General features: G+C 49.9%; 1 protein-coding gene across 2 annotated transcripts; it reads left to right on the top strand.

Moving 5' to 3' along the window:
• Positions 1-549: 549 nt before the first annotated feature.
• On the top strand, positions 550-9,399 carry TMEM119 (transmembrane protein 119). 2 transcript variants are annotated; one of them, XM_089490000.1, is made up of 2 exons: positions 550-637; positions 4,984-9,399. In XM_089490000.1, exon 2 carries the CDS (start codon positions 5,012-5,014, stop codon positions 5,918-5,920), a length of 909 nt encoding a protein of 302 aa, XP_089346126.1. In that variant the 5' UTR covers positions 550-637; positions 4,984-5,011; the 3' UTR covers positions 5,921-9,399. The 2 variants fall into 2 exon arrangements, with proteins under 2 accessions (XP_089346126.1, XP_089346127.1); XM_089490001.1 differs by lacking the exon at positions 550-637 and adding an exon at positions 2,474-2,514.
• Positions 9,400-11,131: the final 1,732 nt, after the last annotated feature.

Below are 11,131 nucleotides of genomic sequence, written 5' to 3'. Positions count from 1 at the left end.
GGAATCTCTTAACTCTTAACTCCCACTTGGCCATAGAAACCCACTGGGTGGCCTTGGGCAAGTCACTCTCTCTCAGCCTCAGAGGAAGGCCAAGGCAGCCTGCCATCCTCGAATAAGTCTTGTCAAGAAAACCCTGTCATGTATAGGTTCGCCATCTAGTTCCACCTCGCCAGAATAGGGGTTAGCCCACAGTGCCTTCTCTTTTTTTCCCCCCTTCTCTTTTTCCACACTTCTTCCCTCTTTTCCTCTTTGCTGTCCTCCTCCCCTTCTCCTTCCTTTTCCTCCTTTCCTCTCTGCTTTCCGCCTTCCCTTCTCTTCCTCCTTCTTTTTGCTTTTCCCTCCATCCTTTTCTTTCCTCTTCCCTCACTTCTGAACTCTTTTGCTCTCCCTCTTGTCCTCCTTCTCCTTTCCTTTCCCCTTCCCTCCTTCCCTCTCTCTTTCTGGGAGGGTCCAGGCCAGGCCTCCCCCTTTCTTAGTCCTCCTCCTCCTTCTCTGCTGGAGCCAGAGAGAGAGAGAGAAAGAGAGAAGCAAGGCTCAGCTGCCTAGTGAGTCCTTCCTTCCTTCCTTGGCTGGTCCTGCAGCAGCAGCAGCCTAGTCCCTCTGGGGGGCCCGGTCTACCCAGCATAGGCTCCCACTGGTGAGTCTCACTTTTCACTTTTCGCTTCTCACTCCTGCCTTCTTGCCTTCCTTCTGCCCCAAAGCTTCCAGAGGGGAAAAGTTGCCTCTTCTTGCAGGGGGCACTACATCTCCCAGCATGGCCCAGCATCCCCCTTGATCCTGGGTCTTTTCCCTCCCTCTCAGAAGTCTTGGGAAGACCTTTCCTCCTGCTGCCTGGGGCATTGGGGAGGGGGGACTACAAAGTCCAGGCTCCCCAGGGGTTGAGAGTCTGGACTTGGGGGACCAAAGCCACCCTTTCCCCCTCCAGCTGGGAATGCAAGGGCTGGGGCTCTGGGAGAAGGAGGGCCTCTTAAGACAGGAAGGCTGGGCTGTAACTCCCATCATCCCTGCCTGAGGGATGCTGGACTCTTTGCAAAAGAGGGCTTGTGGCACAGTGACTTTTCTTCTTGGCCCTCCTTGCAACTTGGAGGAGGCACTTGCCCAGCCTTTGGGAAACCGTTATTCCTTTGGCATGGTCCTTTCTGAAAGGCAGAGGCTCCCTTGCAACTAGCAAAAGTCCTCTGGGTTGACTGGGACTTTTTCCTCCTCCAGAGAAGGAGGTCCTGGGTGGCCCCACTGAGGGATGGAGGCTGCACTCTGCACTTGCTCAGGGACTAGAGGGCCTTCCCATTGCTGAGGAGCTGGAAGCAAACTGGAGGAGCTGTTTTACAGGGAGGTCAGGGCAAGGAAAGCGTTGTTCTCTTTGGCCCCCTGGAAGGGTTGGCACCCCCCTCCGGCAAAACTACAAATCACCAACTGTAGAGCTCTTTCCCCCCCAAAGGGACGAGGGGGGAGCTTTTCGAGTAAGGCCAGGGTCTTGTCCCACTTGTTCACACGAACCGAGCATGTGCAGAGTGTGCTTGTCTCCCTCCGACCCACCACAACTGGTGGTTTCTGTCAGAGGGGAGTGGGATGCACTCTGCACATGGTCAGTTGCTACTGTGTAAACTGAGCCCAAAGGAGGAGGAGGAGAGAGAAACTGGGCCGTTTTCAAGGCAGCTGAGAAAGTGGGACAGCAAAGGAGTAGTCAAGACTCTCTCTGCCAAACTGGGTACGCTACTCTTTTCTTTCTAGAAACTGCCCCTTATGCCAGACTTTGGCAACTTTCTATCCTTCAATGGGCCGGCTCGCCAGTTTCGAATGTGTGCGGGCCTGTGTCCATGCGCACATGAAGCCCAAGCCCGGTCAAATGAAAAATAAATGGGAAGGAAGGCTTGCATTCTGTCTAGTTTGGTTTTCTTGCAGCTGGTTGAGCCAGAGAGCCAAGATCTGGATGGCTGATTTCATTCCCAGTGGATTTGTTCCTGTCCAAAAAAGAGGAGGCAGCGGGAGGAAAGGAGACGGAGTTCTCCAGTTACACTGCTTTTCAAACTCCAGCAGATTTAGGGAATAATATGTTGCACATCTGGAGAGGGGGAAGGTTGGAAGTTGGAAGGCTGTGGCCTGCCCCAAGTCTTGCAGACGTCACCAAGGCCGGATGCGCAGGGTTGGGGCCTGGGAGCAAGGTTCCAAAAAAGGGCCCTGAGCTGGCAGACATCTTCTGGGATGAGCCCATTTTGTACCTTGAAGCTTCAGAGATGCTGACAGCCTGGTCCCTTGCAGTTTTGCCTAGGATGGGTGCGTCCGCACTGCAGAAACCATCCACTTTGACACCGCTTGAACTGCCATGGCTCAATGCTATGGAATTCTAGGAATGGCCATTTTGTTGTGAGACACACATTCCCTGGGTCAGAATTCAGAGACATTATAGCCATGCGAGTCTGGAATAGTAGGATGCAAAGGGATCTTGTAGCACCTTTGGGATCAACTGCAGCAGATTCAGCCTACGAAAACTAGTGCCACAACTCCTTTTGCTCAGTGAGTCTCAAAGGGGCCACAGGATCCCTTCCATGGGTCACTTTTTGGACTGACTCTTTCCTTTCAATGGGTGTTGTGTGCCTTCAAGTCATTTCTGACAGATGGCGACTCTATGGTCTCATGGGGTTTTCTTGGCCAGGTTGGTCCGGTGGAGCTTTGCCATTGTCTCTCCCGAGAAGGCTGAGAGAGTATGACTTGCCCAAGGCCACCCAGCGGGTTTTATTGCCAAGCTGGGGATCAAACCCTGGTCTCTAGAGTTGTAGTCCAATGCTCAAACATGACACCACTCTGGCTCTTGTATCTCAACTCTTTTTCTAAAAAGGCTCGGAGTGCAAGGTTAGAAACTTGGGAAACTGAAGGAAAGTTTCATTGTGGGGGGGCACAATCTTATTTGGGGGGCAGTGCCTTCATCCATGCCCAAAACCCCTGCCTTGCCCTGAAGGAAGCTGGTAATCCGATCCTAGGAACTAAGGCTTGGTGGGTTGTTTTTTGGACTACAGACCCCAAATCCACCACTTGGCATGCTGGCCAGGGGATGATGGCTGCCACTGTCAGGAAAAGGAACCGGTCTAAACCTCTGTTCCCAGGCAACTTTGGGGGTCTTGCAAAATTTCTGGAGTTTGAACCAGGTTCCAAAAGCAGAGGTGGGCTAGCAACAGCTTTGATGCTGGCGCTTTGTGGAACTTCCAGGTTTAATGGCAAGGTATCTTGGCGCATGGGGGAGAAACACTGAGAGAAGGTTGGTGCTGGCTGGGGGATTCTGGAAGCTGTCATCCAGAAATGGAACTTGTCAAAGCTCTGATTCCAGCGGGTCAGATGCAAAGGACGAGGGCATGCGCATGAGAAAGGCAGCCTGACTCACTTCCCTGTCTTGCTGATGGAAACAGTAGGCTTGGGTTCGATCCAGCGAGGTTGAGCGCTTGACAGTTTTAGACCGGCCAAGGCTTGGTCCAGACATCTCCGGCTGCTCCAGTTTCGGGGAAATCCAGATGTCAAACCACATCCTGGATTGGTATTTGTAGTTTTGCAGGAGCCATCAAGCATGAGCCCTGTTGCAAGCGTGAAAGAATTGCTGCAAATCTAGCCATTTGCAGCAAAAAAGACTGTTGAGTAAGCTTTGGAAAGAGGTACAAAGAAAATTCAGGAGGGACAGGTGGAGAATTCACATCTTTGTCTCCTGACTGGAGATGGCCCAGGTGCACTGGGAGACTCAGGCCCAGGCCAGTCAAGCTGGCAACGCTACTTTGAGGGCAGACGGTTGGACTTCGGAGAAGGCCTAAAAAAAGGGCTTCTTTGTTTCCTGAGGTATCAGTTGGATGCCTATTGTCCTCCAGCCAAAGGAAGAGCAGTCTCTTTTTGCTATCCAAGCAAACCAACAGTTGTCGAAAGTCAACTGTGAGCTGGATCAGCCGGGGTTGTGGGCTGGCGCCTGCCTTACTTTAGCTGAGGACATTTTCCCAGTCTCAACCTCAAAGCCTTGGAATTTCTCGGTCAGCCAGCTGGGTTGCTTCAGGACGGCATCTGGGTGCTGAAAACTAAGCAGCCCCAGCAGCTTGGAAACGTATGCAGCAAAGGCTCTGTGCCCTGAGAAATGGGGCCCTCGGGGTCTGCGGGGCCAAATTTGTTATGGCTTTTAGTCTGAAAAGGGACTGGAGATCAGCTCCTGCAGAAAGAAGTGTCTTCTGAGACCCGGACTTGGGGAATATTCCCTTTGGGGACTACAATACCCAGTTTTTTCCTCCTGCTGCTGGTGGAGAAAATGAATATTTTCATGCAGTGCTCATCTTGGAGAAGGATAAAGCAGAAGTGAGAATTGTGTGCACTGTTGGCCTGGCATATCCCCAAGTGTTTTGGGAAATTGTTAATTGTACCTTTTAATGTGTTTTATTGATGTTTTTATTATGACATTGTATTCTTGTGCAATTGTGTATTTTGCATATTGTAACCCGCCTTGATCTGTGGAAAGGCGGGCTATAAATAAAGATTTTATTATTTTATTATTATTATTAAATAATTCCACGCAGAAATGCATGAGGGTTTTTTTTTCATTTGCAGAAAATATATATGTCTCTGGAAACAGTGTTTTTTGCATGAGAATTTTGGCCCCATACAGACAGGCCAAAATAAAGATCACTTTGGAGTTATGCTGTTTAAATGATGCATGCGTACTAAGAGTCCGGAAGCCGCGCCAAAGCCACGATCCAATACTAAGGATTGGAGCGCAGCTTTGGTGCAACTTTTGGACTCTAAGTATGCATGAATCATTTAAACAGCATACCTCCAAAGTGACCCAAAGCAGCTTTATTTTGGCCTGTCTGTATGTCTATAGTTTTCCCATATAGAAACAGACATTTTGCAGCTGGGAAAGGAATAGGAACAAATATTGTTCCCATCCCGACGTTGCTGAGTTTGCTCCAAGTGCTGTAGACTGAAGAATAATAAGCCTGTGTCTGTTTTCTTTTTTCGCAGAGACCTCCTTGCACACCCAACTGGCAAAATGGCCACCACGACAAACATCTGCCTTTGGCTCCTCCTGATGGCTCCCTTGTGTGCCTTAATGTCCATTCAGAAACCAGTAATGGAAGACAACGGGGGCAGTGGGGAGAGTGAGGGGGCCTCCTCCATCCCACCCCCTGCAAGCGTGACTTTGGGCCCAAATCCCACTGAGGACGACCTCCTCGTGAGCTCTGTCAATGGCACGTCCACCTCCTTCAACATCCTGGATGGAATCATGGACTTCTTCCAGAAGTACATGCTGCTCATCATCGTCGTTGGCTCCTTGGTCTTCATCTTCCTCTTTATTGTGTGCGCCGCTGTCATTGTCCGCCAGAAACACAAGGCCTCGGCCTACTACCCATCCTCTTTCCCCAAAAAGAAGTACGTGGACCAGAACGACAAGTCGGGTGGTGGCAAATCCTTCAGCGAAGTCCCCGAGAAGCCCGCCGACACCAAACAAGAAGAACCTGTTGACTCCACCAAGCAGTTGCAGGCGGACATCTTAGCAGCTGCTCAGAACCTCAAGTCTCCCAACAAGGCTGTGATGGTGAATGGAGAGAATACCAAAGGAGAGGACAGGCCAACCACAGAGAAAGAGGAAGCAGTGAAGGCAAATGAGAGTAAGGAAAAGGAAGAGGAGGATGAGCTTCCTAAAGTACAGGATGGTCCACCAGAGGAGTCCGAGAAGCCTCCAGAGATATCTCCACAGAACTCAGGGCACGTTGAGATCAAAGGAGAAGAGGCATCATCTTCTATGGAAGGTCAACAAGTGGAGGAGACCAGTCCTCCTTCTCCAGAAGAGCCTGAGGGGTCACCAGGGACTGAGGAGTCCTCTGCACAGGTCTCGGAAACTGAGAAGGATGAGGGTTTTCTTCCACTGTCTCCTGAAGCTGGTGTGTCCGGTGAATGAAAGTTGACCTTGCTTGACTGACCCTCCTCTTGGCCCTTGGGTGGAAAGCTGACAATGTTTGAGCTGTGCTGGACATTTTTTCTTTTTTAAGCAGCGGAGGACACACTGGCCAGCGGAGAAGCCAAACTGCACACCTCCCCCATAAGGAAGCCCCCTTAGAAGTAGCGTGCCATGGTCTTACTTTTCAGGTCCTACATTGAAATTACTTCGCTCTTCTGCCAAACATCTCTTGGGAGAGGAGGATGACGTTGAAGGAGAGCGAGCATTGAGCATCCCATGAGGGGACTGAACACCTCTGAGGAGAATCCAAACCTGGCTTGGCTTGACACATGGGCCAAAACAATGTCCTCTCCTACTGACCTCTCTGGGCAAGCTTCTTTGGCAGTGCCATCCCCACCAGCCACAACCACTTTTCCCATGAACCCATGGCTGCATATGTATTTTAGAGGTGAGTTGGCTGTTTGGACACAAACACCCCATTGTCTCTCCAGCCCCATTCACCTCAGGGGCCCCAGTGGTGTCCCCAAAGCATGGGGCTGGCTGGCCCAAGCCTTGCATCCGTCCCCTTGCCACCTGGGACGCATGGCTCTGATGGCCCCCTTTTGGGGCTGCCATGAGTCAACCTGAGACTTGAAGGCACATACACACATATTACTCAGGGCATGGTCTTCCCACTCAGGAGAGGCCTTGTTATAAATAATAAGCCAGTGAGAATTTTGTGCCATATTCTCCCAGAACTCAAAAGTCCTGAAGTGTTGTGGAGGAATTCTTCTGCATCGAAAAGTGCATGGGCTGAGATTGTAGACCAGCTACTTAGTTATGTATACTTCACTAAGGCTGCATCCACACTGCAGAAATAATTTGGTCTGACCCCACTTTAACTGCCATGGCTCAGTGCTTATGGAATTCTGGGAATGGTAGTTTGTTGGGACACCAGAGCTCTACACTATGGAATATGTAGGGATCATAAATACAAATTGGTTATGACAAATTGGCCGAACTCCAGGTTACGTCTTCATAACTACGACTGAATTTCAGCCAGTGGTTTTCTGTGTATAAGACATCTGTTTTCCACACACAAAAAGGCGCAAGATACCTGGCTGCTGGCTGCAAACAGGAGACCTTTTTTCTCTGCAGAAAACAGGTTTCATGTTTTCGGCCAGCATACGGTTTGATTCTCTTTGCGTTCTTTCTCCCTTCAAGTGGTGGCACACTGAACGGAGGCAGAGTGCGCCATTTGGTCTGTGTGCACTCCCTGAGCACTCTTTGACTGAAGAATTTCATCCTCATTCTGCAACTTTGGACTGTTTGCTCTCAGCCTGTGGGCACCATCAGGAGTTGCGTTTCATATCTCTGAACATCCAGAACTTTGATGGGCTTCCAAGACTCTTTTTGTGCATGTACATGCACATGCATAGACGCACATCTCTTTCTGAATGCTGCCAAAACACAAGTCCTGAAATCTTTACTGAGGACCATACCAACAGTACTGTGGAAACAGAGCTTGGGAAAGTTTCTGGTTTGGACCACAGCTCCCAGAATTGGATCTTACCAGGCTGGCTTGGGGAGTGTGGGAACTGTAGTCCCCCAAAGGTGCTTTGCTCAGCGCTGTGAAGGGCTGCCCCTTGATCTTGCCTTGATATTTCTATTTGAAACCCAATTTTCCCGACAAACCTAACCAAAGAAACCCAATATGTGCCAACCCACATGTTGCCCAAATGTTCTCACACCCGAACTTTGTAACGGATCCCACTGCTAGCACCAGGCGCTAGTCTCCAGATCCCCAAAGGAAAGGATGAATTTATTTTTCTGGACTAGCTCTTGACAGACTCCAGCTTTGAATCCGCGGATGCCTTAGTAGATTGGAAGGCCTGAGAATACTGGGATCCATTTCTGCGGGAATGCACAGGATCTGGAGCTGTGGCACATTTCAAAATCCGGACCTATCCAGCCGTTTATGTTATTCCAAGAAAGTGTGCGTGTGAGTAAACCCTCGAGGACGATGATCTATGAAAGCAGCCTGCTAGGCCTGACCTTTTACATAGCTCAAAGCCCAAAGCCAAGGGAGCGTCTTCATCTGTCAAGATCCTTTGAATTTCCAGTCAATTTTTTTTTGGGGGGGGACACACACTGCTCTTTGGAACACTTGAATCATCTCCCAAATATGCTGACAATGTTCCCAGGACACGTTCTTGTCTTCATATAGGGAATTGGGAGGGAGAAGGGGACGCCCACTGTAAAACCTCATTTTTATACTTGGATGAAGGACTCTGGCAGTGCCTTATTCTAGTCTAGCCCCTGTGCTGCTCTGGGAGAATCCAGAAGGCCATGAATACGTTGGGAAGCCTGGGCAGCTGAACCAGGTCCTCTTCCTTTCTATGGGACAATAAATAATAATAATAATAATAATAATAATAATCCTTGAAGAAGCTGGAAGGGAGAGCTGGGAGGTGTCGGTGGTGGGGAAAAGGAGGCCTCTGCCATTTTGCCTGGCGTCTTCACCAAGGTCCTGTGAATATTTATGACGGTGGCCCTTTGCCATCAGCGCTGTTCTTCTGTGGCGCTGGCAGGAACAGAACCACTGGCAGTAGCCCTGAAGGACCCAAACGTTTCTTGACTCTACCTCCAACCTGGCACCCTCCAAAGGCATTGGACTACAACTCCTCGGGTCAGCCATGTTGTCTAGCCAGGGTGGTGGTGGTGGTAATCCAAACCACCTTGAGGGCACTGGGTTAAGGGAGGTTGTGCTTTATTGCGATCCATCCTTGGAGAATTATTTTGAGGTGGGCTCAGGTGATGCATCCCCTGGGCGAGAGGAACCCACTGTTCTCCCAGCCCACAAACACTCTCATGGGAAGAGGTACTCCCAAAGTTGTATTGAATTGTATTGAATTGTATTGTTCAATGCCCCATGGGTTTCTGGTGGCCACCTAGGGGTGAGAATCATGCAGCCCTCCAGATGTTGGTGGATTGCAACTCCTGCCATTCCTCACCACTGGCAATGCTAGTCAGGGCTACTGGGTGTTGCAGTTCAGCAGCATTTAGGAAAGCAAAAGGCCACAGCAATGTGTCGGTTTGGAAGATATGTGCCCAACTGAAATCAAAACCACTCCCTTGGATGCGCCTATGGAAAAATGGTGGCAAGTTCCATCAAAACCAGTTCAATTTCCAGGCAACCAGTGCAGAGGTCTGTGCGGCCGAGATCCCGTTGTCCAAAGTTGTGGCACAGGGAGGGGAAATGCCACCGGGAACCTTGCAGTCTTCCGAGACTGAAATCTCAGCCATTAATTAAAAATTTGCCCAAATGTTCCAAATGTAACTGCAGCCTGGAATCCTGTCTTTGGCTTTTGACCACTCCTGTTACCCTTCAGTTACTAATAAATATGTATATTTTTATTTCCTACAAAGGTGGCTGTTGTCTTCCCTGATTTTTAGTGCATCTGTGCATCCAAAGTTATTGGTTGTAGTTTTTTTTTAAAGGGAATTCTTAAAAAATGAATAAAATAAAAAAATAAATCTGGGACTGGAGGAGTTTGTTGCAACAAGTGACAACAAGAAAGTTCTTGTTGCTTTGTCTCCAGCGGCAAGGCCTTGGTGAGCGAGATGGGTCCCCTTGACCCACTTTCCTGGCTTTTCTCCCATCTGTGCCAAGGCTCGTGCTTCGGATTCTCCAAAATGGAAAGGCAGGGCCAGGGACACATTCTGTTCCTCCATTGCAAGGCCAGTGCTGAGCAAATAACAAGGGGGAGGGAAGGGATCCAGCTTGGTTGCTGCAACCATCAGGGTCAAGAATGATACTTGCTCAAGTCAGCTTTTCATTGTGAAGGGTGGTGGGAAACCTGAGGCCCTGGGTTTGAATCCGCCCTGTTCCCCCGGCTTCATCCCCATATCATATGTTTGGTGACTTTAACAGCTTTTGTAACCCCGCTGTCATTCCAAAAGGCTGAAAGGCCTCTCCTATGGCTTACTGACCATCATTCCATCCCGCTTCTTTTGCCTCCAGTCAGTAGATGTATGCACCAGGACCTTCTCAGTGGCTGCCTCTTGGCTCTGGAACTCCCTTCCTACAATGTGAAACTTAGGGCTAATGTGCACGGCAGAAATCATGCAGTTTGAAACCACTTTAACTGCCATTCTGGGATTTGTAGTTTGGTGAGTAAGTTAGCTTTCTCTGTCAGAGCGCTCTGGTGCCCCCACAAAGTACAGTTCCCGGAATTGTATTGCATGGCGCCATGGCAGTTAGAGTGGTGTCAAACTGCGTATTTCTGCAGTGCAGATGCAGCCTTAGGCCTGAGCCCTCTTGGTAGCCCCAAGTCCAGCAGACTCCCTGAATCCTATGCTGATCTACCCACCAGGCCACAAGGTGAACCAACGGATTCAAGTGACAAGAAAAGAGATTCCACCTAAACATTAAGGACTTTTCTCCTGTAAGAGCCATTTGACAGGAGGGAGGGTGGGCTCTCCATCTTGGGAGATCTTTAAAGGGAGGCCTGCTTTTGCTGTCAGTTCCTGCAGGGCAGAGGGCTGGACTCAGTGGCCCTTGAGACCCCTTCCAACTCTACGATTCCCAGACTGTTTCCAATCCTAAGCTTCCCTGCTCCCTTTATTTTTAAACATGTCTTAATCTCCTCCATTTGACAGCCCCCCCGTTTGGACACGGGAAGAGCTTTACAAGCAAGGGCCCACCTGCTGCTCAAATCAGTGGCAGTTGGAGGGCCATTTTGGATGGAAATCTGAGCTGCCCATAAATTATTTCAAGTACTCCCTTCCCAGGCTCCTCAGGATGGCAACTGTCCTTTGGCAGCAAGGCAAAAGGGTATGGGCTCCGCCAGTCTCACTGGAGGAAAACCTATTTCTCACTCGCCCTGGAGCAGATGAAGAGCTGAGCCGTCAGAGTATGGACTGGACATGGGCCGAATCTGACATAGCAGCCCCCTTGCCTCAGTCCGCACGACATGCCTTCAGCTGGACCTGCTCTCGCTTACAGCATCTCTCGCCGGCTTGCCTCTTGCATTATGCAGTCTGTAGAAAGCTCCTCTGGGAGGCTGGCAAAGACTCAGTCAAGCAATAAAGCATACCAGCACTGTATTGGATCCTGCCAAAAGGCCATTTGGTTTCTCACGAAGTTTGCCCTCCTCTGACAGGGCCTTAAACCACCCTTGCTGTTGTTGTTCCTATGGTACACTGCCCCTGGACAGAGAGGTACTGTTA

Source organism: Sceloporus occidentalis, unplaced genomic scaffold, assembly GCF_023333645.1.
Source record: "Sceloporus occidentalis isolate IW3139 unplaced genomic scaffold, rSceOcc1.0.p SCAF_41, whole genome shotgun sequence".
Taxonomy (NCBI): domain Eukaryota; kingdom Metazoa; phylum Chordata; class Lepidosauria; order Squamata; family Phrynosomatidae; genus Sceloporus; species Sceloporus occidentalis.
This window is presented reverse-complemented; position numbering and strand designations above follow the sequence as displayed.